The sequence below is a fragment of the Brachyhypopomus gauderio genome, unplaced genomic scaffold (genome assembly GCF_052324685.1).
Source record: "Brachyhypopomus gauderio isolate BG-103 unplaced genomic scaffold, BGAUD_0.2 sc79, whole genome shotgun sequence".
Lineage (NCBI taxonomy): Eukaryota > Metazoa > Chordata > Actinopteri > Gymnotiformes > Hypopomidae > Brachyhypopomus > Brachyhypopomus gauderio.
The window spans coordinates 232,384-258,209 of NW_027506900.1; the positions used below are offsets into that span (position 1 = coordinate 232,384).

The window sequence follows — 25,826 nt, forward strand, 5'->3', positions numbered from 1 at the left end:
CCCATCTGTCCTCTATAGAGTGCTTTGCCTCAGCCAGCCGTCTGTCTGTCTGAGTGGAGCGGCAGAAGAAACCTGCATCTCTCTCTCTCCTGGTGTTCGGCCTGTGGTGGAATCGACACTGAGCGTCCGTGGAACGCTCACGGCCCATCCTACGGCTCACGGCCCATCCTACGGCTCACTACGGCTCACGGTCCATCCTACAGCTCACGGCCCATCCTACGGCTCACTACTGAATGGAACCCGGGCGGGATGAAGGTGGATGGATGGAAGGGTTGTTACAGTCCTGACTGAGTCTGACGAATGACTTCAGAAGCCTAGATGCAGCCCACTACTGGCCAATACTGTCCTGCTAAGAGGAAGAGACTTCTGGTTTCCGACGTGTCTTTCCAGTCCTGGATATTGAGTCTCAGAGGACGGACACGGCTCGCCATCTTTGGATGCAAGACCCGTCCCAGAGGGAGAAAACTAAGACAACCTAAGAAACAAACCCTATGTCTCAAGTGTAACTGTTGCAGGCACACACTGGTGTGATGTGATATTTTAAGGAGCCTCTTCCTTATCCACTTAATTCTTTGTTATTTTTATTTGTTATCAATCCCCACCCCTAAACTAATTGGCATAAAACTATTACCCTCTGACTACACGCACTCCTTTGGGCATACTGGTTGACAAGAACCATGACTAGTTCACTTTGAATGAAGAAGCTGTTGACACAGTCTGACCTTACACACAAATAAAGTCCAAAACAAAAAAAAAAAATTTGCATGTGTATATGTATTTTGTGTGTGTGTGTGTGTGTGTTTGTATATATATGTATGTATATATATATATATATAAATTGGCAACTTGGCACACCAGTGCTGGATGCAATAAAATGTGAAATGTTTGCGAGCAGGAGAGGTGTACTTGATGTGACAAGGCTGGGTGTTATTTGGAGACGTCCACGTCATTGAGAAGCTGCTGGGAGGGTTCTGAGGTTTTGCTGTTGCCATGGTCCGTGTCCTCTGGCTGCCCGACCTCCGTCTCGGCCGCCTCTTCGGTGCTGCTCGCGCTAGTGTTGGGAGTCGGGTTTTCAGCCTCAGCGGTACTCTGCCCCTCTTCCTGGCTCAGGCTGGGGCTCTGAGGATCCGTGCTGCCGTTTGCTTTGACCTCCGTCGCCTCCGTCTCTGTCCCCGCTGTTTCACTACTGTCTGCTGCCTGCAGGGGGTCCGTGGATTGTGTGTCCACCGGCTCAGACTCCGGACCGTCGGCGGAGGCAGGCGTGGCCACCCCCGGCATCACCGGCTGGGCCCGCGCCTCCCGCGTCCCACCTGCACCAGGCTGGGGGGGACTCTGCTTGCGCTCCAAGGGCTCGGCGTGCGTGTGGACGGGCTCCTGCGTGTCCTCACTCTTGTCCTCGGAGCCATTGTCCTGGGCTGCCTCCACCTCCATAGGCTGAGACAGATTAAAGCTGTGTATGAGGCGCACCAGGTGCTTGACTTTGTCCAGTGAGGCCTGCATATCCTTCTGCCGAGCTAGGATGCTGTTTTTGGTCTCCATGCATTTCTTTGACGGGGAAGGAAACCAAATGACTGGTTACGTATCTTGCACCAGAAAACCCACACTTTCAACTTCCATAATGAGTCTATAATGTGTCTATAAACGTTCAAATAAATAGTAAATATTATTTGACATATGGTCTTCCTATTGTATCTCTGATGAGCTTTATAACTTTATAACAAAACGATGCACAGTAAAACATAGACAGTCATCTAATCCTTGGACGCAGGGTTCCTGATGATTATGGTCCGTGAGCTCCAGGCCATATTTACCGTGATGGAGTTGCTGAGCTGCTTGACTCGCTGTTCTAGCTGTTCTCGCTCCAGTTTGAGTTCCCCACTCCACTTCACCAGCTTCTGCTTCTCCTCCTCTTTCGCTGTAGAACAAAGTTAAACGTGAGGGTTTCACAGAAACGACTTCAAGCAAAGTTCTAAGACAACTGGGCTGTGAAGAGTCAGGCTCGAAGACTGAGGACATCATATCGACCTGATACTAAGTGTGCGGGATGATATACACCCTGGTTTGGGGAGGATATAAAATAAAACGCTGTAACCCAATACGCTTAATGTCCATAAATCAAACAAGCTGTGACATTGAGGGGCAACAGTAATAAATGAACTTTTTACTGTTGCTTGCAGCAAAATAGTTGGTGGAGTTGGAATAACATAACTGCTCATAACAATTGTGTTTCCAGCATCATTATGAATGAGCTGTTTAAAAAATGTGGTGCTTTGTGCGTGTATAAATTAGTATCAGTTAATTTTGTATTCTTGAGTAGTTGCATAATCAGTGTTATAAGTCCATCACTGGTATAGAAGTACAGACACACATGCAGAATTCATGCAGTCAAAACATTTCAGCACATTCACAGACAGACTGACACAGTTTTTCTCTGGGTCTTGTTTGGACTCTTTGGAGAGACGAGTTTCACAGTGTCAAGACTTTTGCCACTGTAAAGTGGTCTCTGTGTTAACTGTAAAGCAACCTTGGGTTCCTTGAAAGGTGCCATATAACTTCATTCATACCACATCCACACCCTGACCCGAGAAGGACCACAGAGCAACGACAAAAACCACCCTTTACCTTCCTTATATGCAATGTAGGAATGCACGATTGCCAGAGTTCCTGGCCATGGAATCGCCTCTTCTTTCTTCAGTATCTGAAAAAGAACACGCGGCGTTTTTAGTGCAGCTGCATCAGTTGGAGATGGAGGTCTGGACCAGAGGAACACAGCCCCCTTCCCAACCAGGTGATCAACCACTAATGGCGTAGTGATGAACAAAGAAAAGGAGTTCAATGGGAGTGTCGGATGCCATCTTCCATTTACATGATGAGTGAAATAAAAGGACAGTCAATATCGGACCATATGGAAGCTTACAAAGGAGGAAACAGTCTTATTTCAGTTATAAATCTGGCGGGGGGGGGGGGGGGGGGGGGGTGTATGGTTGCTGATCAGGCAGAGGTCAACAGATCTAATACAGTAGTGTACCAATGTGCGAAGCCTGGGAACCTGAAGTTAGGTTAGTTGGGAGTCTCTGCGGGCTGCATCAGGGGGTCGGGGCTCTTTGTGGCGGAGTGAAGTGGTTTACCTGGTCTTGACATTTGGGACAGATCCACATGCCTTTGGGAATGTTTTTGAGGGGCGGGTCCAGGCAGTCGAGGTGGTAGACGCGCGAGCACGTGTCACACATGAGCAACTGGCCACTGCGTCTGCACACAGTGCAGAAGTCCTCATGGATGTCTCCCTGTCAGGAAGAACGGCACGGGTCAGTTCCACCGCCCCTCTGTGCCGAACCAATAAGACGAGGAAGGGGGCGGGGCCGGGTAGGGAGGAGCTTGTTACTGACCAGCTGATTGGGCTAGAACTTCTTGACGGCCTGTTATTGACCTCTAAAAAGTCATCAGGGTAGATGAACGCTTATGCTGTGTGCAATACCTACATGGACCTACTTTATTGCTATAAAATCAGTTTCTTGTTTATCCAGTTAATGCAATGGTTGCCTTAAAAGGCCAATAATCAAAAGGGGCAGGAAAAGGTGCTGGAGAAAAGAACCTTTAAAATCACCTTCGAAGATCATGACATTTTCATCAGTGGGGGGAAACAAGACTGCGAAGACTGTTTACTTTGTAAGGCTGCTGGCTCCATTTGATGACATAACAAAAAGACATGGATGATGGTGTGCATGAAGGTCAATCTACTTCTGTCCGTGGGGGGAGCGTTCGGAACAGGGTATGTGCAATAGAGGGGGGCAGGGGCACGCCGTGGCGTACAGCATAGCACTCTAGAGTCAAAAGTGGGGTAACCTCTCCGGCTACTTACATCCCCGGAGCTGGGGCTGGGCTGGGGGAGAGTGTGGGGGTGGACAGGGAGGGGGAAGCCCCCCGTCTCGGGCCGCTCGGCGGCTGGGGAGGCAGGGTGACTGCAGGACGGGGAGAGCAGTGGGTGGCAGCCTAGCTCCGGCCCCGCCGCACTGCTGCTGTATTTGGGAGGGCGACCTGGGTGAAATGAGACAGACGAGAAAAAGGGGGGAAAAAAAGAAAAGGGAAACAAAAAAGAACAGAACAGAAAAAAGATGGAAGGGGAGAAAAGGAAAACAAAACAAAAACAAAACAAAAAAAAACACAAAAAGGTGAAATAAAACACAGATGGCATATATTGGTCGCAACATACCTTTGAAAGGGGGTCCTCATTGGCTAGCATGAAAATGAAGGGATGATGGACAGCAGAGGATGAAGAGAGGAGGAAGAGGAGGAGGGGACAGAAAGCAATTAATGCACCAAATGATGACTGCAAGCAGGGAGTTAGAGCAGAAATAGATTGAGGGGGATAGAGAGAGGGATAGAGAGAGAGAGAGAGAGAGAGAGAGAGAGAGAGAGAGAGAGAGAGAGAGAGAGAGAGAGAGAGACAGACACACATGCACACAGAGACAGAGACAAAGGGAGACAGGGGGAGAGACAAGACACTAAAGCGAGATAGATGTAATCCTCAGAAGACATTTTCCCGCCTTCCTGCAAGTTCTCCAAGCAGACTGCATCACAACATTGTGAATTACAGAGAACAACAGATCTCCAGTCTAACTGTAAGAAGCATGTCAAAAAGGCTCGATAAGAATCAAATCATGCAGTTTTATCCAATCAATGGAGTGTATTGTCCGCTTGTATGGTGAGGTGCAGTGGAATTTATGCCTGCCTCTCTTCCCACCTGAACTCGTGAATACACCATTATAAAGGACAACAAATTACAAACCTACACTGCTATCAACATGCTGCAATTATGTAAGGGGTTCATATTCAAGGAACAAGGGAACAGAATGCTGCTTCTTTTGTTTAGGATTAAGATGTGTAATAGACACATGATGTGCCTTGGTCAGGTGTGGGGGGGGGGATACACAGCACACTGCAGCAGACGGGGCTTTACGAGGGGGGGAGAGCAGTGGGAAAAGTCATAGTGGTTAGTAGAGTTACTGCTGTGAGTTTAAAAAACTCTGCCAGGCTAGTGCGTGTGAAGGCAGGCAGTAAGACAAACACAATGTAAGCTTGTCCAGAACAACCACACAGCTGTGCCCACCGAGTTAATCGGTGTTAAACATGAGGCGAGGGCAGTGTGCAGATACAGACCTCTCTTTCTCGTTCCTTGATGGAGGGGAGTGTTCAGATAGGTGACCGCACTCTTCTTTCTCTGTGGGGAGGTAAGAGAAGGTCTGCATTCAGGAAGCCAAAGCTGTCTGCATAGGGCTACTTAGAAGTAGGAGAAAAAACGTAACGTAGCCTTAATCACCTTAGAACTGAAATGAATGTCATAGTCTGGGTTGTTTGCAGTGTGGGTGTTTGCACACCAGAACATTCCTTTAATAAAAAACCCAACTAACAACTGATGGTGATCTGTATGAAGGTGGGCGTTTTTCTTCTAATGCTCCAGAAACACCACCAATCGATCTTTCATACATAAAGATGAAGCTCAATGTGCTTCGTAGTTAAACCCATGTATGTACAATAAGTAATATTATAACATTACATTAAAATAAATAAAATATGAAATAAAAATGTAAATAGAATACAAATGACAAATTAATACATAAATATTAAATAAATGTGAACTTATGAATAATTAACAATTATTTTCTTCTAGAAACTAGGCATTTGATAAATGAATCCCAAATTTTATGAACATAAAAACAAAGTTGTTTCACCCAATTTTCTGTGCATCAAACTGGCATTCCAAAATGTATTTAGGTGCTAATTAAAGCTCAGCAAAATAATTTTAAACTGAGACACACACTAATGTGACAAAAGTCTTGGGACAGGAACTAGTATTGTATAGGACACCCTCTAGCCCGATACAGTGCGGCGACTCAACATGGCATTGATTCCACTAGTTTGGATCGAACTAGTCGAACCATTGATTCGAACTAGTCGTTCGCGAACGATCTGGCTCTAAGAGCCGGCTCTTTGAAGTGAACGATTGGAACCGGCTCCACAATGGGAGCCGTTTTAGGATCCTATTTGGGAGCCGCTTTTTCCTTCAATATTGCGGTTGTGCTCTGCAAGTGCCACAGTTTTTTTCCAACATCGGTTTTTTTTTTTTGTCCTTCGGTGCCTCGCTGTCTTTCCCTCTCCTTGCGCGTATTGCACTGCTTCTGCCAGTGGTAGAGCATACTTGGCGCGTCGCGACCAGCGCGAGGGTCCGTGCGCTGAAAATGATGCAATCGCGGTGGCTCCGCCCCTGCGTGAGGACCCCCGTGCGAAGCGAGGTCGTGTACCTCTTCAGCGCAATGAACAAAGTTATGTATGCCGGGTTCATACACCTTTACAAGGTGGAATTCAAGCACTTGTACGTCACTTTTCAATATTGAAAAAGGCCATTTTCAATATTTCCCAGCACCTTAAACTTAAATATTTATACATATACTCGAAATTATTTGAAATAATTCGCTTTTTTATCACATCGATTCAGTCAGACATCTATTTGTTGTGAAACAAAATACAGTTACATTTTCAAGTACTACTTTAGCACTTTTCAAACCTGGAACACAATGCAACATTAATTTTCGTCAGGTAAATGTTCCTTCCCCTGTTTTTGAGGGGTGTTTCTTTATACTACCACACATATCGTTTCGGACAACACTGCAAAGAATGTCTCCACTGCCCGCATGTCAAGTGTGTGCTCCACACATCTGACCAATCACACGCAGCTTTCAGTTAATAATGTGGTGGGAAAACACTGAAAAACAAAGTCTCCACTTTTTTTGTGGAAACGGCAGGCAATTGGCCAAGCTGTATTGGGTTCTATTTTGTGATAATTTAATAATTGGTTATAATAAAAGTTTTATTTATAAAGCATTGTTATGCAGCATTTTTACTCATCACAAGTGCTTAACAATGTCAATAATGAAACAAAATTTTATAAAATTAGGTTTAAGCTATTAATTAATTAATAATGTAAAAAATATATATGGGGAGCCGTTTGGGAGCCGAAAAGAGCCGGCTCTCCACTGTAAGAAGAGCCATTAGAGCCGCATCTCAAAATAGAGCCGAAAATCCCATCACTATAACTCATCATGAGAAATAAAATGTGATTTTAAATGTAAAGTTGAATCTTAAATTATTTTCTTTGGGTTGTGAAGCCAGTATTCCAAACCTTTTTTCAATTTTTGTTGCATAACCAATCATGAAAATTTTGTTTTTCCTTCATCCAATATAAAAACATTGATCAAATTAATAATGCTAAACAGACAGTCTGTTAGTTCATATAGCTCTACAGAAATAGCAGTGATATGACTCCATGTTTTTTTTATAATGTGATCTACTGAAAGCATGTACAAAGAAAATAAAAGCAGGCCTAACACAGAACCCTGCGGAACACCATAAAGTACATCGGGTTCATAGGAGCGATGCTCAGCTAGACCAACAAAGTGCTTTATACCTTTAAGATGTTTCTAGTAACCACTTTAAGAAAGTTCCATAAAGACCAACAAGAATATTATGATTTACCTTAAAAAATGCTTCACTTGCATATCAAAGTAGGAAGGACTGTTTTGCATAAGAACACATGTAAACAATCTAAAATGGGTGTTCAGACTTAGATTAGAGCACACATTGAGGAGAAATGCAACATGAAAAGTTCACTCCTCCCGAAATCACAATCTGTTCCATTTGTTCTGCACAAACTTCTTTGTTGATACTAGGTGCTTTTTGAATGGGTCAGAGTTACCTTGAACCTCTGAACCAGGTCTGCTTTGATTAGCTCGTATTGCATTTGGGCAGGAATCCATGTACCGTTTTGGTTGGGACTACATGGGTAAACCCATGAAGGCTGTTAAACCAATAAACCTCTGCCATCTTCAGACCTCATATGCACACCTGTGGATATTATGTAGAGGGAAAATGAAGGAAAAGGAGTTCTACCTCTGGCTCAAACACTGCTCCACTGTACACAGGGTTGGCCGTTGTTCTTCTTTTGCGTTCCTGCCTTCTGCTCTGAATCTCTGAAACATGACCGCAGAAGACATGAAGCTTGGTGTTTAACTTGCTACTGGTTAACTTGACATGTCTAAGGCTAGTAGCACTTACCTTCAAGATGGTCATGTGTGACCAACCCTAGAGACACCATGAAGGCAAGTTTCTACCAAAGAAAATAAAAATATTTCACTTCATGCAGAGTTTAAATGTGTGTGTATGCTCGCGTAGTCACAATTATTAAAGCAAACAGTGTTTTAATGACTCCTGAGGTAAGCATGATACTGACATTGCTGAGATTTGCAAAAAAGTAAAAGAGTGTTCTTATAAGGTCAACATAGACATGTTTAAAGTCAGATTTGCTCAATCTAGTACAGTACTGTTATACCTGTGGGTTCTCCTCTCGTTTAATCTTAGGAACAGGAGGAAGAGGAGGAGGTGATGAAGGAGTGCTTGTAGGCACCTTCTCTGAACCCCCCTGAGATTTCACAGTCTGTCAGTTCAACAAAAAGAAAGGATGTTCAATGCATTTATTCAGATAACAAGACTTATTGCCCCACAATGCTATACCTGAGCACTTTAAAAAGTCTATTAAAACAATAACGAGAGGACTGTATTTTTATTAAGCCCGATTGTTTAAAAGAATTCAAGATCAAATGAAAACCTTCCCGTCCCTCAAGATCCCACGAGCTACAATAAAACTCACCTTGGTGTCTGTATTTAGGCTGCTGATCTGCAGTGTCTGCACAGGGCTGCCGATCACGATGCCCGTCACCTGGGCCGTCACGCCTCCCGCCGGGCCCGTTTTGGGCACGGCCTTGCACGACTGCCCGTTGACAATGCGCACTTGGTGGATGGGCCCGGCCGAGGGTGGCGTCAACTTGGTGGTGAGCATGACGGGCCGCTGGAGAAGCTGCGGGGCCGCCATCATGGGCGGGGGCGGGGCCGGCGCGATAGGCACGTTGTTGGGGGCGGTGGGTTTGGGACGCACCTGAAGGGCACAGAGGAGTGAAGTTGGAGTGCCAAGCGTGGTACATCGAAAAGCACAACCACCCCCCCCACGGCCAGCAATTGGGTTAGGGAGGAGTCCATGCCCTTTATCAAGCATCATGCTGGCATGATGAGGCCTTGGGTAATGCTAATGAGGAGCTCTGGTTAACTCTTTATTGCCAGTGAGATGCTCCCATATTCTCCTTCTCTGCTGCTGGCGTGGTGGGAAAGCCCTAAAGTCCTAATGAGGGTGCATGCCCCAGAGTTACACTTAACTGGGAAAAGTATTCACTCACCCAAATTATCGGAATCAGGTGTTCCAATCACTTCCATGGCTACAGGTGTATAAATTTAAGCACCTAGGCATTCAGACTGTTTTTACAAACATTAGTAAAAGAATGGGTTGCTCTCAGGCACTTAGTGAGTTCCAACGTGGAACTGTGATAGGATGCCACCTGTGCAACAAATCCAGTCGTGAAATTTCCCCACTCCTAAATTTTTCACAGTCAACTGTCAGCTGTATTATGAGAAATGGAAGTGGTTGGGAATGACAGCATCTCAGCTACGAAGTAGTAGGCCACATAAACTGACTGAGCGGGGTCGAAGGATGCTGAAGATGTCGCCAACTTTCTGCGGAGTCAATACAGACATCCAAACTTCATGTGGCCTTCAGATTATCTCAAGGACATTGCACAGAGAGCTTCATGGAATGGGTTTCCATGGTCGAGCAGCTGCATCCAAGCCATACATCACCAAGTGCAATGCAAAGTGTCAGAAGAAGTGGTGTAAAGCACGCTGCCACTGGACCCTAGAGCAGTGGAGGTATGTTCTTTGGAGTGACGAATTGCACTTCTCCATTTGGCTATCTGATGGACGAGTCTGGGTTTGGCTGTTGCCAGGAGAACGGTACTTGTCTGACTGCATTGCACCAAGTGTAAAGGTTGATGGAGGTTTTGGAGCTGGCCCCTTCCTCTTCCAACATGACTGTGCACCAGTGCACAAAGCAAGGTCCATAAAGACATAAATAGTAGAGTTCTGGATTCACTTGACTGGCCTGACTTCAACCCGATAGAACACCTTTGGGATGAATTAGAACGGAGACTGAGAGCCAGGCCTTCTCGTCCAACATCAGTACGTGACCTCACAAATGCGCTTCTAGAAGAATGGTTAAAAATTCCCATAAACTCCTAAACCTTATGGACAGCCTTCCCAGTAGAGTTGAAGCTGTTCTAGCTGCAAAGGGTCCAATGTCATACTGAACCCTATGTATTAGGAATGGGATGTCACTTAAGCTCATATGTGAGTCAAGGAAGGTGAGCGAATACTTTTGGCAATATAGTGTATTTTAAACGCATCCTTCAGGAGAAAAACACTGGGCTGAACAAGACAGAGGCCGACAGTTACTTCACTCAAGGCAAATGTGGCATCACAGGACTGTTACTTAAAAATAGGACATCGATCCTTTTAACCAGGGCAAATCCATAAGCTAGTCTTTACATTACAGTAAGGAAAACAAACTCTCCATCTATTCCCTAAGGTTAAATGGTTGGACTACAGAGCTCTCAGTAGCATTATATAGCTTTGGTTAAAGGTTTTTTTTTTGTGTGAGTGTGTTATATATATATATATATATATAAACACTGAAGGTCAATGAAAGGGTCAGCCAAAGCACAAAATGAAAAGAATAAAAATGGTCAAACCAGCCTAAAGAGCAAAAGAACATGACAACAGCACAGACATGTAAGTAAAGCACTGGAAACTCCAGCCTGTACACAACGTGATACTCGAGACACTCGCTATTCACAGAAAATAAGACAAATGGACACAGCAAATTATAAACAACAACAAAACCACAGCCAGTGCCAGGCCAGAAACCAACAACAGGAACAGCAGAACGAGGAGGAGTACGGATAATGGGATCCTGCAGTATTTGGGCGAGTGCACTACATGGTCTACATGGGCGTGTGCACTACGTGGGCGAGTGCACTACGTGGGCTACGTGGGCGAGTGCACTACATGGTCTACATGGGTGAGTGCACTGTGTGCTCTACATGGGCGTGTGCACTATGTGGGCGAGTGCACTACGTGGGCGAGTGCACTACGTGATCTACGTGGGCGAGTGCACTACGTGGGCGAGTGCACTACGTGGTCTACGTGGGCGAGTGCAAGCTCCCTATGAAACCTACAGGTTTTAAATCAGCAGCTGTGCTTATGTATACAGCCCTGCACCTACATGATGCCATTCTGATTTGTTTGTCATGAAACAATGAATTCCATATGTACATGTTGGCAACTACGCACTCAGTCCAAGTCTGAACTCATTTGGCTATTAGAGTCCCTCTAGTGGCATTTGTGTTGAACTGCACACACTGGGAGAGGGAAGGGAGTGGGCGGGTCTTACAGAGACGCACCTGTGGCAGAAAGGTGGGTCGAGGCGTCAGTCTAGGAGGAGGGACAAACTGGGGAACTTTGATAGGCTGAGCCGAGGTGGTGCTGGCCTGCACCTGTGACAAAACCAGTGCTTTATTGGCAATCAAGCAGCACTGTTTGGAGAATTGATTATAATCTTTTGGAAAGATTATAAAGGTCAGTTCTCAGTCGTAAATAACGTTACTACATGGTGGGCCTTTCTAATACCAGAACATCCTCTCTGGCCTCTTGGTTTTAAATCACAGGTGAAGGCCAACACCCAACACAGCCTGGCGCATCATCACAGAGGAATCTTCATTCACACATACAGATCATTTTCCATCCACAAAATATCAAAGCACTTCAGAATTGAACACTGACCCTTTCTGCAGGCTACGACAATTTTTTAAATCCTTGAAATTAAACTGAATTTCATTTGATTTGGGATGCACGTGTGCCAGGTCCTGTCAGCAGCTTGCACAAGGAGAACGAGGCAGGTTAGCAGAGACGGCAGATTCCACTCACTACGATGACGTTCTTAGACGTGACCCGTGCCGCCGTCTCCGAGTCCCGATTGGTTAATTTGTTGGCCACCTGAAGGTTGACCGGTGCACTGTGGGAGTCGGGGTTCGCGGTGGGCCGGGAGGGACTGCTGATGGCAGTAACCATGGCGACGGTGGGGCGTGACGTAGCCATGGAAGCCGGCAAGGGGGTGGTGGCAGCCTTCAGCACTAGAGGTAGAGTCTTCGTGTGGGGGAGCGGTGTGACGGGCAGAGTCTTCTGTTGAATGAAGGAAGACACGGAAGGAACAGCACAGTGAGTGAGACGAAGAGATAAGTAGCATCAACACAGTAGAACTATTAGTTAGCAGATTATAAAGTATTTCTCCTTACACAAGAGCACGTCAAATAATGCCACAGCCTAACGGTACAGTCGTTAAAACAAAATGGGGCTCACCAACAGATGAAAAGCCACCATCCTCATTGTATAGTAGCACTTCTGTGGGATAATGCTAAACTGGGCGGAGTGGCCATGCCTTGCTCTGTTCACCTTTCAACCTTCTTACAACTGCAGTCATGGCCTGGTGGTTAGGGAACTGGTCTTGTGACCGGAGGGTCGTGGGTTCGATTCCCAGACCTGAGGCCATGACTGAGGTGCCCCTGAGCAAGGCCCTTAACCCTCAACTGCTCACTTGTACAAAAAATGAGATAAAAATGTAAGTCGCTCTGGATAAGGGCGTCTGCCAAATGCCGTAAATGTGAATGTAAATGCTCTACGGTCAGACAGGGAGGAAGCTCATCCCCAGTCACATTCTTTTGGGATACTACACAAAAACAGGGATGCGCCACTGGGGAGACCCCTGAGGTCTCTGAGGGGTGGGGGTGTGGTGGCCCCTAGGGGCTATGAGAGTGAGGGTGACCCCTGGTTGACCCCAGCTTTACCTGTGGAGACGGCTGGTGGTGAGGAGGCCCTGCCGTCTGCAGCTGGCAGGGGGGCGTGAGCAGCACGGCTTTGCCCTCCGCCCCTCCCTTCACCTTCACCTCTGGCTCCTGCTTCACCAACAGCTCCTTCCTCAGCTGCTCCACCACCTTTTTCTGAGACACAGGGGAGCAGAGAGAGGCGTTTAAACTCAAAAGATGGTGGGGTGTGTAAACCCCTCAAAAGGTTTTGCATTAGAATGTATAGTCAGATGTTGAGAAAGCTTAATAGAATTTCCTGTTACACGCCACCACTCCATTACTGTTTTCCAAACGTGTAATTTGCCCAAGTAGATTCTCTCTCTCACACACACACACACACACACACACACACACACACACACACACACACACACACACACACACACACACACACACACACATTGAAATTCATCTCACACATTTCATTGCCTCCAAGTCTGCTGAAGCAAAGCATCCCTCTAGAACACACACACACACACACACACGCGCACGCACGCACTCACACACACACACCAAACACACTAATGCCCTCAGTCCAGATTCCTTTCACAGTTAAAATTAAGTGTAGGAAGGGGTAACCAATTCCACTTTATCAAGATTAATAATCTAGTTTTGCATACAAACTCCTTGAAAGCACAGAGCTTCAAAATGAAGAGTCTTCAGAGGGTGGGAATGAGACACATGCCAAGGGCATACAGTGACCTTGAAGCCATGTGGGCCACAGTATAACCACCAGGCTTTCATCATTCATTAATCATCATTCATTTCATCATTCATTTTTGACAAATTTGAAATGATTTAGATTTTTTTTTTTATTTTAGACAATTACATGTTCTGACTATGCATATAAAAACACTGTAAATGCCTTTCAAATAAGCAGACAATATTTTGCTATTGCATGCTGTAGCATCGACACCGTTATGAAAAATCATAATACACAGATTGTACAAAGGATGGAATGGGCCGCTTAATATTAAAAAATATATATATACTACAGTGAAATGTTCATGTTTATGTCACCTAGCACTGGGAATTGAAAAACCACGTTTTACACAAACAAACAGGAAAAAGGGCTGATAGCATTCTTTCATTTTGAACTCACAGCTTGCTGGATGCAGGAGAATCTCATGGGGACACAGACAAACGCACTTTCATCCAGCACCTCTTTATTAACATGAGCAGACAGGCCAGAATAAGCAAACCCAGCACTTGAACTAAACCCCACCTGCCATGACTGAAGTTGCATATTCTCAATCTCTCTCACAGACCCCACATCTCTGCCTCCCACACGCACGTCCAGCCACACTCCCGTCCAGCCACACCCACGCCCAGACGGCCTGCCACACCCACGCCCAGCCACACGCCCGTCCAGCCACACGCCCGTCCAGCCACACAGCAATTATGTTTTACAGCAGAAATGGCCTCTACTCTCAATTAAGAAATCACACAGAACTAGGAGCTCCCTGCAAACAAAAGCAGCTCCTTTAATATACATACACATATTTAACAAGTAATTCATTCTTTATCTTTATGTAACCAGGTTAGCAAACCTAATGAGAACGCCCACAAAAGTCGTCTGTCCAAGAGTGAGGAGGCGATGGAGAATGGGAGAGGATGCAGAAGGAGGCTGAGAGGCAAGAAGGGGGGTGTGTCTCTCTACACACATGGGGGGTGGAGCGGGGGGCACTCTGCACTGTGGGGGCCGAGTCCAGCTGAGTCAGCTCGCCACCAGCTGGCCCGAGCGGGCAGCGCGCCTGCTTCCCAGCTGCCCCCCCCCCACCGCTCAAAGGAGGAGGGAGAGGTGAGACCTGGTCGCCACGGGCCAGCTGCAACTTTGCAATCAGGTAAACAAGCGCTACAGTGAGGAACAGGGGGCGGTCGTAAAACAAACAGGGTCGTAAACAAACAGGAATAAACAAAAAGAACTGCAATCCTTTACTAAACTAACCACCACCACAGGCGAGAGCCACGAGGCCGCCTGCCTTCACATCCTGGCAGTGCGGCTTGGCCTTAAGATACATTCTCAAAGTAGCGCCGTTAGCTGCTGGGTTACTGCCACGCCTGCAGTCCACGGTGCCCTGGCTTTGTGCCGCCCATAGATCAGAATGCACAAAAAGTGCTTTTAGTCTGCCACCAAAGCCTTAACGCAAATGAATGAAGGCGTGTGGAGTGGGTGAAACATGCAAGACACGGATGTTGGAAGCGTGTACAGCTGGGGGGGGGGGGGGGGGGGGGGCGGCACACACACACACACACACGGATGCAGGAAGTAAGACTTAAGAAAGCATGCATAATCAAATATATATTATATTATTAATAATCATAACCACAATGTTGAAGGTTTGATGTAGTGTACTTACGCTTTTGTGTGTATGTGATATATATACATACTTATCCATTACTGAGTAGGCATTTGCCATTCAGAGTTTTTTGATTTTGGAAATGAGACAGCCCAAAAAAAATTTATCTCCTTTACACTTTCACATGGTGTAAGAATAGAATGTATTATATCCTCATTAACTCCAAGTTCAGTTGAACAACTGACAATGCTACATAAAGAAAAAGTGTTTCAGTGAAAGAAATCAGGTGCAACTGGCCCAGAATGAAAAAGGGCATATATTTGGTTGTTCTTGGCAATTTTCTTAATTTTAAGAGTAATCCGTCCCAACTAGGACTGAGAACTGTGAAAGCTGCGCTAAGCCAGAAAGTTGATGTTCACATGCATACGAATGAGGACACATGGGGTAAGACAAATGCCAGGACTACTTGACATCAACAAGCTCATTAAAAAATACTGTCTGGACAAAAACTGGAACGCATTTCTGCGATTGACCTTGCATGGGACAGAATGATGCGATCCATATAAAGAAGCCATGCGGTTGCCACACAACCCAAAGCTCGTGAAACTTTGCTCTTGGCACCAAGCAACATGGAACTCTGGGACAGTGGAGACGTGCGTCCGACATGGACGGCCACCTCGAGAGTCACCAGCCACCTGGCATGACTCTCCCAGGGCCACAGATCAGATGAGGATTCAACAACTTCCTACGCCACTGAACGTCACGTTGGGTGAAACCCTCACGCAAGCAGGGTTGCCTGGAGGTGTCTGTCACCCACACACACAGAATGAAACGGCATCACTACACAAGTCTAATATGGAAAAACCATAAATATGGATAACACAAACAAATTATTTCCGTATCAATTTTGGTAATAGATGCATTGGTCTATAGCAAAGTCCATTTACTATATACAATACTATATACTATACTATACTCAGAGTTGTATAGTAACGAAGTAGAACTACTTCACTACTGTACTTAAGTACTAAAATGCTGTATCTGTACTTTACTGGAGTATTATTTTTTTCTCCTACTTCCACTTTTACTTCACTACATATTTTCCATTAGTTTAATACTTTTACTCCGATACATTTTTTACGTGCTGTATAGTTACTCGTTACAATTATAAACTAGCTGGCGCTGTCACCGGGTTAAGCGATCAGGCTGTCTTGTGAGAAAACTGCGCATGCTCCGGTCGCGTCTCGTTTACTCTGCTGCTGCCTTCACTCAACACTTGATCTTCGTAATCTAAGTTCACTTGACACGTCGTGACTGCCGCAAGGGTCCGCGCGGCAAAAATGACGCAATCGCGGTGGCTCCACCCATGCGCATTGGCCACGTGCGCAGTTGCGTCGCGAGGTCGTGCACCTCTCGATTTTTGTGCGTGCGAAGTTACAAGGTGGAATTCACGCACTCCTACGGCACTTTGAAGGTCCATTTTCAGTATTTTCCAGCACCTTCAGTTTAATTTACATATTTATACAAATACACATATACTCTAAATTATTCCAAATAATTCACTTATCTCATTAAAAGAGATGGTACCGTGTTTGGTAACAGCAGAAGAGCAGCATAAGTGCTGCATAACAAGCTTGTTGGCGTTTTAATGTACATATATTGGCACCTTCCACACCTTTAACATGGAGTGATCGTGGCGGTGAGGGTGAGGATGGAGACCACCCTGGCCCTACCTAGAGACAGTGTTTGAGGAAGGAGACCACCCCACATCAATGTAAGTTATAAATATAACGCACAGAAGACACAGTTAGGTTTGATATCTTAGCTAACTAACCTAATTATGTTCATGACTGCTGCAGTATTAACATTAGCTGGCAATCATAAAGGCGATGTCATGCCGAGTTGTGTTTTTAGCAACAGTAAGCCGTGTCTCTTTTCATGCTGATTAATCATGTGCCCATTTTTGTAGTGTAGTGTTTTTATAGGGTAAGAGCATTTATTGAGGGTAAACGCAGGGCAATAGGCTCACCCTTAAAATCCGACGGATGGATTTTACGTCCAAAATACACCTCGTTTTCTCAGCTAAATTAAGTTGAACTTGTACTTCTGCGTCAAACCTACGAGGTAGAGGGACATGGGTTATCTGTTTTTTGTGTACGAAGTGTTAACCCCAGTTTTTTAAGTTGCTACTTGTTTATACATACAGACCACTTGTATTTGTCTTTGACATCTTTGATTTGTAAGTGATATAGAAAAATAATTGATAATCAAACTTTGACGGCTTTCTTTAATTAATTATAAACATAGTACTTGTACTTTTTACTTTCAATACTTGAGTAATAAGTTTTAGAATAAACTACTTGCAATACTTAAGTACAAAAAATGCTGAATACTTCTGTACTTCCACTTAAGTAAAGTTTTTAGAGAACACTTCAACTTCTACTCAAGTAAATTTTTTTATAGAGTACTTGTACTTTTACTCAAGTATGGGTCTCTAATACTTTATACAACACTGACTATACTATATACTTTACTATATACAAGTAGTGCTAATGTTTGTTTCATCAGATTTTTATCCCCAAGCTATAACAAAAAATTAAAAAATCTAAAAAGAACGTTTTCAACTGGACTGCAGCGCATTTATTTCCAGAAAAATGATCTATTCAAATGTGGTGAATCTACGGCACAACAGTAAGAAGGTCTAGTCTAGGACAGTAAGAAGGTCTAGCCTAGAACAGTAAGAATGTCTAGTCTACTAAAGAGCTGTACAAAACTTTAGAACTGCTGGATTCTAGTCAAACTCCCAGTGCTACCCAAGTGATGCATTCAAGTCTCGACATTTTTACTCCTCAATAATTCATAGTATATAAAAGTTGACCTATAGGAGATATTCCTGCACACAAGGTTGCCGCGGTAGTGAAGTGTCAACACAAACACACAGCGCTGTACCTGTTTCTCACTCAGAGCCGTGATCTTGGCCTGAAGTTCATGAAGCTGTTTCTTCAGATCTGCATTCTGGAGGAAGAGAGAAGCAGCAAAGTTCTTGCTCATTATGTTAAACACAAGCAGTGCGCACAGGTCCCTTAACTCTGAAAAACAGACGTGAACAGAACACAAATCACTTTTGTTCACAAGTACTTGTCCTTCACGTGCAGTCTAGTGGAGGCCACCAAAACACATCAGCGCAGATTCACTTACAGAAGCTAAACTAGACCAAGGCTATGCAATCACAAGGTAGAGTCGTTTGTGCTAAATACGCCACAACAGACACAGAGTCGTGATGGAGCTCTCAGGCACTGTGACTCCTGCTACACTTTTCTTTTGCAGAGATGCTGGTTCTGTTGCAGATGAGTGGTTCATGGGTGATGGCGGTGATGAATCTCAAGGACCCAACTGCACCTTTCATTCTGCTGCTGTTTGTAGATGTCTATTAGCAGCCGGGGCACAGCACTTGTATGATTCACGGAGAGAAGAGCAGGGGAGAGCGGGGCATTGTGGGTAACAACACAAGAACCTTAAGCCTCAGAGCACACACGGCAATCTGTCATTGGCTACTTTTGAAGCACACCAGGCTCCAGCACTCCAATAAAGGACCTCATCGCTATTCTTATTTTTTTTAATCCGATGTACTTTCTGTAAATGATAGAAGAACAGCTTAAATGGGTCTATCAGACAGCGCTTTTCAATCCCAGAGATCATGAAAGAATCCACATACTATTATGCTTCACTATAATCAGCTCCCTGAAGACTCCCACTCGGCTCTCTGCCCCACACAGGGGCAGCACTGCACAATGTGCTCCTGCAGGATGTACAAAAGACAGCAGCATCCTCCGTGTCTCTGAGCACTGGCAAACCGGGACGCTACGGCTCGGAGTTTTTCTCTTGTCGTCTCAATATGACAACACCGGGAGCCGAGCGGTGAGAGGAAGCCCAGCTGAGAAAGTGGATACGCAGATACGCTTGTATCTGCTGCTTAGCCACTAATGCGTTGTCCTTGTCACAAGGGCACTGAACTTCCAAGTTTAATATCAGCGAAATCGTTCTTAGGTGGAAGTGACCTACTTTCAGAGGACTCGTCATTCGTTTAAAGTTTAAATGAATAAGTGTGGAGTTAGTAGGTTCTTATGTAGCAGATCTCATATGGAACAATGAACTTTGTTTACCTGTGGGTCCTGCTTCATTTGCGCAACCAGTTTCTGTGTGAGGGGGAGAAAAAACAAAAAAAAAAACAGAACACAGATTAACAAAACACAGAAATGCAGAATTTCATTATTGGTGCAATGTAATAGTCAACGGAGTATCAGTGACACTTAGAGGCCAAACTTTGAACTGCAGCATGAACCACCTGCCCGGCTCTTGTTCACGATCTACACCAGTACTGCGCAGCCAAGCAACAGCATTCCACGACCTTGTGGGTGTGATCCAGTCTCACTCCCTCTCTACATTATTACGTGGGGATCAATGGATGCATATTTGTTAACAGCATGACTCGTGTCTTGTACAAAAATTCTTGGGATGTGCTCCGACCCTGAAAGCTTACATAAAAAATTTACACCGACTTTGGCCGCCACAAATAATGTCATTTAACTGACGGGATGCATGTTCAACCCTTGTTCGCGAACCCTTTAGGTCTAATGTGATTTTTAAATATTTTCCCCACCAGATGGCAGCACCGAGTCAATTCTTGGAAATCACTAGCAAGCCACAAGAAACGGAATTGGGCAAGATGGGGATGTTGGGGTATGAGAGGGGGAACCCTGTTCTCCCTTAAACATCACTGAGGCTCTGCACACGCACACCTGTGTAAGGACCAGCAGCATCGCATTAGTACGAAACACCTGTTGACTCCCGTGCAAAAGATCAGCTGCTTTTCACCATGTGCCTCTGCTAGCTGGTATTCTCCCGCATATAAGCGCAGAGGCTGTAACGTGTCTAAAACTCACACAGTGCTGCTGTCATCCTGCCTGGAACCCCACACACACACACACACACACACACACACACACACACACACACACACACACACACACACACACACACACACACACACACACACAGAGGCATCTCCACTCATTCCCTACCTGCTGGGACACGCAGCTCCCAGCTCCACTACAAAAACAGGCAGAAAGTGTTTTCCTCTTTGCAGTTCACTAGTGCACTTTCAAAACAAGACAACATGGGGAACGTGAGTATGGAACTGGACGCCTTGGACGCAAACAGAAAAATACACAATGGCCTGCTGAAGTAGTCAGAACTCAAGAGAAACAGAGTTCGCTGACTTTGATTCAACAACACAGTCATCTGCAAAGATGCTCCCTCTACCCCAGTTAATCTCAAACCCCATGAACACACATCTAATACATTTAAAGCTTTACATCAAAATGAAATGGATTAAAAGCATTGGTGAGCAGTGCCAGAAGTCTCCAACCTGATGGACTTGTATTTCCACTTTCAGGGCCTCCTGTAATTTTTGTAATTCCATCATTAATCCAGTTCGCCAGCAAGTCAGTCCCAGAAATCTTACAGCCTATTCAAAAAGGGAAAAGAATGTTTTTAACAGTTCCTCTGAAATGGCTATTTTCAACAATTCATCAGGGTCTATTTAATCACATAGGCCTCCCAGTAACTAAAATAAAACTATGGATTCCTATTTGTGCTGTGCTGTGATGAACCCTAGATTAGGAGATTTTTAAAAATCTCAACCAGCCCATAATGCACTTTGTTCAGAAATCTGTAACAACCATTTATTCCATGAGCTTCAGTGGGTGCCTTACTCTAGTTTCTGAAGTATTCTAAAGACACAAGTATGACACACATCCTCATCTTTAGCTGAAATAAAAATAATGTAAAACTGGGCAAGAGATGGAAGGGAGGAGTAGGAGAAAACCTGGGGGGGCTAAGAGTGGTTGGATATAGATAGACTTTTAACAGCAATATCCATTTGGCTCTGCACAGAGCATCACAATTACTCCACAGCAATGACTTCTGTGAAAGTGAGTCGGAGGCAGCCTTACAGACATTCGGTCCCATTGATTTTGGTGTGTGAGGCACTGGGCCAGGAGAACAATTATAACTGAAGCTATTACAGGACTCACCAGCTGGCAATGAGACTGGTGTCCACTCGCTCTCCAACTCCCTGCACAAGAGGAAACACACGCAAACACACACACACACAAACACACACACACACACACACACACAAACACACCCAGCTTATTAGGTTGAGGAAGAGATGCTCTCACAGCCTGCAGGACGGTGCGCCATTCGACTGGCAGCTCATTACTGCTCCCACCTGTGAGCTCGAAGTTTTACTACAGAATAAGGAGACAGAATATATTACTGTGCCTCGCCGCTGTAGTCCTGAGTACTACAGTACTGAGTACTAAAGGCTCCATCAGCTATTGCTGCAACTGCCAACCCCAGTTATTGATATTGCAACAAAACAAGCTTGCCTTCTGTTGTTTTTGTTGTTGTCGTTTTTTTAAGGGAAACCAGAAAAGGCTACATGAAAACATGCATATAAATATTTTTAAACCTTTGTCAATAAAAAAAATATACATTTCACCATGTAGGCTATGCATTTTCTTGGAAATAGCTTTAAAGAGTTTATTTAATGATACCCATATGACGCAATAACTTTGCTTTGTTTTTCCACTAAACAATGCGAATATTTAAATGATGACACTAAGTACTCATTAGAAGTGCTGTTGCTGGTAGGACTGCTCTTCTCTCAAAGTCCTTCAAGTAATCCCCCAGCTATTAATTTACCTGTGTGATTGTTGGGAAAGGAGTTTGTTTGAAGACAAGCTGACTTCAGCACATAGTCCTCTATGAAATGTATAGTTATGCTGAGGTAAGGCTCACGGATTCTGCTCAACCAGCTGTAAAATGAGTCACGTCGGAGACTCTCTCACAAAGTTGGTGTTGAAGCAGAACACACAGCTAGGGGAGAGAGCTTCCTCCACCACGAATTCAGTGCTTTGGGGTACAACGTACAATAAGCTCAACAGTCTTGAGCAGCCGTTTGAAGCGTTTCCACTGTAGTATTGACAAGAACCATATCTTTGGCTCAGTGGCTATTTCTTTCCACTGTTTTACTACACTGCACTGCTCAGGAGAAAGAACATGTGGTTTCTGCAGCACGAAGACGGGGCAGCATTCACAGCAGGGAGACCGCGGTTAGGCCCAGCAGAGGTTGAGGCATGTGCTCAGGGTTCTGCTCGAGGTGTTGAAAGGTGCTTCTAGATTTAGAAGCAATCTCCAAGGCCAATTTGCAAATGACCATGCCTTGTTCTACATCAGTCCACTTAATGCCAAATCATATAAACAAACTTGGGGGGGGGGGGGGGGGGGGGGGGGACAAACAAAAAATAAAACGGTTACACCTCCGCCCACCTCTGTTTGATTAAACCCCAGCTTACCCTGGAGTAGCCCCTCCCCCGACACAGCAGCTCCTCACCTGGGCCTGTATCATGGGCGGGAGGGGGTGGTCATAGCGCAGGCCGCAAGTCTAGCAGTCCAGTCAAAGTATGAGCTGGTTCTGATGCATGCTGCAGCCATTACTATGACCACAGATGTGCAGACATACACACCAGGAAACTAGCTAGCATTAAAAGCTTTTTCATGCAGTTATACAACGATCTACTGATCTTTAACCTTATAACCTAGAACTACTGGACTTGAATAAAAGTTTGGCTTTTTGTTTTTTAGATTCAACTATTTCTGACTTATTTTTATGATGGGTTAATAAAATGATGGATTTACATAGGTACATTGATATTTGTGACTCAATTTGTGAAAATCTGTATAGACATGAAATGTACATTAGCCTTCTCAAACAGGCCCATTTTATATTTCAACCTTATGATGTGCAATATGACATTAGAGTGACTTTTATACAATAACGCAGAACATCTTGGCAATAACACAAGTATAAAATGTTAACATGACTAAAATATATTTTTCTCAAAATATAGGCCAAGATGTATTTTCCTCTCTAAACTATTTTACTTTAATTTGCACAGAACTACATGGGATACCACACATCAACAAAGCTCCAACAATGATTTGCAAATGATATGATAATGTATGAAAGCTGTTTCATACATTTATCCATATTAACTTTTTGCAAAGTGATGAATGAGTAACCTGAAGATCTGCAAAATCTCTAACAATAATTCTCTGATTAATGAACAATAAAACTCAAGTTAGTATCATACTCTATTTCAACAACACAGAGTTTAATAACATGCTCTGATTACTTCTAACAACTGTTTTCACATTAACTGTATTCCATTTATAGACTACAGTAAAGGGTAAAGTGTGTGGACTATATATATGCACTTTTATGTATTGATTGATGTATGTATTTATGTGTGATTTCAGCATGTATAACCAATTTTCTATTATTTACGTTGTTTTCTGTGATGGCAGGTGTTGCTAGATTCATCCACCTGTCAAGTGCTAACCTTCATCTTTCAATGCAGTCCTGATCCAAAGGAATATTTAAACAAATTAGTTATTGTCTACTTTTATTGTGATGTATTCACAATGTGTATGTGTACATCCTGATCAGCATAGCACAACATTAAGTCAAGTACCTTAAGCCAAGAATTATATGGGTGAACAGCCTATATACACAGAGTCTGTGTGAATTTGGAAAGTACTGACACACACTGGCATACTCAATGCAAAAAGCTGAATCAAAGCATACAAACATAACATATATTAATTCCACAGCTGGTATTGGAAACATGGTGTATTAATGTACTAATCTTCACCTTCAGACCGCTTCATTAAAATAGAGCATACTGTAGCTAGGTTCCCTGAAGATTCTTGATTAAAGCAGTAAAAAAACAAAAAAAAAACAAAAAAGGGCTTTCAGTACATGTACACTGGTGTACAACACAACTAATGAAATCATCTTTAAAAACATTAGTCTAAAAAAGACATAACAATGAGCTATAAACACTGTATTTTCACGAATATTTGCGATAAAGACAGAGGCAAGTTTAAAAAGTGGGTTAAATACAACCATGCCAATGTAGGTTTTTTTAACCTGATTGTCGTAAATAACTGAAAGGTAAGAAACGACCTCTAAACACGACCGACCACACTTTAATGTTGTGGTCAACTATATTGTTGAACATAAGTAGCTGATTTTGTGACAGTCCCAGCCTGGCCCCAGACACGGGCAGACTGCCCACATGTGCCCACCTGGCGCCGTTTGGCTGTGAATGGTGACTGCGTGATGAACACCTGCAAACTAGCAGATAGTCTGAAACTCTCGGAGAGGGACGGACGTGTGAAGCCGTGGTGCACACAAAACAACACACACGTCTTCCGCCCCACGTTTATAATAGGTAAACGACTTGTTCCGTGGACCAAAAACTTCGCAGTTTAGTCTCACCGTGCCTGGCCTGCAAGGTGCAAACAAACAACAACAACAAAAAAAAGTCGTTTCTCTTGATTCGGCCTACTATAAAACACCCCAGCGCCGAAGAAGGGGGGGGGGGGGAAGTGCCGTTTATTCTAAGATGGGCCTACGTTCAGATTCAGATGTTCACATGGCCAAACTCTTTCACGACTACGAGTGAGAGAGGGGGGGGGAGAGAATAAAAACAAACTAATTCGTATTTTTACAAAGTTGTTTAAGGAAATATTTGCCCTTGTGTCGGTCCCACACGTCCACCTGTGCTGGTGTAGCTGAGCGGCTAACTGTCTCTCCACAAGAATCCGCTTGTGGACTTGGTGCAAGCTAGCTGGGTACGCTAGCAAAAGCCCGACAACTTAGCGGGGCGACCAACAAAAGCATTTCTAACACACATTAAAACTGTTTTTTGGGGGGGTTTCTTTATTAAAGAGCGGTTGTCGACCGAACAATCCGCGGTGAGTTTGAGAAATAACTCAAGCGAGCTTGAGAAATAACTTGAATGAGGCAGCGGGCTAACTAACGTCTTCCAGATGAGAAGCTAACGCGGCTAACAGGCTAGCGGCGAGCCCAACGACAAATAACTGTTACCGCACGCGACCTGCGACGGGCACGTCTCGAGCCGGGTGGCCGTTTACAAACGCCGCAACAACAACAAAAAATTTTTTTTGCTTGCATAAACAACATTTATTTATTTCTTTTTTTCTTGGCCCATGTTGCTTTGCTGTGTTGCAAACGAGTGTGGTGGCTGTAAGTTAAACGCTCGGCCCCTGTGCTCCAGTACGCGCTGCACTTAGGAATACCACTGAACTCCTAGAATAAGGAGAAATGAACGCAAATGCACACACCCGGACCTCCTCAGCCACCACAACACAACGAGGTCTTGAGTGCATGAAAGCAAAAAGCGGGTCAATGAACGATCAAAGTCCAAAAACGACGAGAATAAAAGTTCTAATAATAAAAAAGATCCCAAGGTGCACTTACCCTGCACTACTCACTTGAGCAGTAGTCCTTCTCTCCACAAATTATTTAAATAAATATTTACAAACACCCCAATATCTCGGCAAAGAATCCCCGATACAATGCCTTACATAACTGTAATAATACACTAGGTTGAATTTAGTCAGATTATCCAGTCTTATTTTTTGTTTGTTTAAATTTAATTTGTGTGTAAAAAAGAGAGAAACTGAGATACAAAACAAGAACTCTTCTTCAATCTCATTCACCACAGCCTCAGCACAA

At 44.4% G+C, this 25,826-nt stretch overlaps 1 protein-coding gene across 4 annotated transcripts; it reads right to left on the minus strand.

Moving 5' to 3' along the window:
• Positions 1–25,826, minus strand: phf21ab (PHD finger protein 21Ab). 4 transcript variants are annotated; one of them, XM_076990960.1, is made up of 18 exons: positions 25,569–25,826; positions 21,250–21,290; positions 20,583–20,681; positions 19,318–19,350; positions 18,104–18,169; positions 12,837–12,989; positions 11,920–12,174; positions 11,397–11,489; positions 8,702–8,986; positions 8,384–8,488; positions 8,110–8,161; positions 7,945–8,024; positions 5,158–5,218; positions 4,211–4,233; positions 3,129–3,284; positions 2,623–2,698; positions 1,812–1,915; positions 1–1,545 (listed from the first exon to the last, which is right to left on the minus strand). In XM_076990960.1, the coding sequence occupies exons 3-18, from the start codon at positions 20,637–20,639 to the stop codon at positions 928–930; spliced, it is 2,217 nt and encodes a 738-aa protein (XP_076847075.1). In that variant the 5' UTR covers positions 20,640–20,681; positions 21,250–21,290; positions 25,569–25,826; the 3' UTR covers positions 1–927. The 4 variants fall into 4 exon arrangements, with proteins under 4 accessions (XP_076847075.1, XP_076847073.1, XP_076847076.1 ...); XM_076990958.1 differs by lacking the exon at positions 4,211–4,233 and adding an exon at positions 3,860–4,035 and having other exon boundaries at positions 25,569–25,825; XM_076990961.1 differs by lacking the exon at positions 3,129–3,284.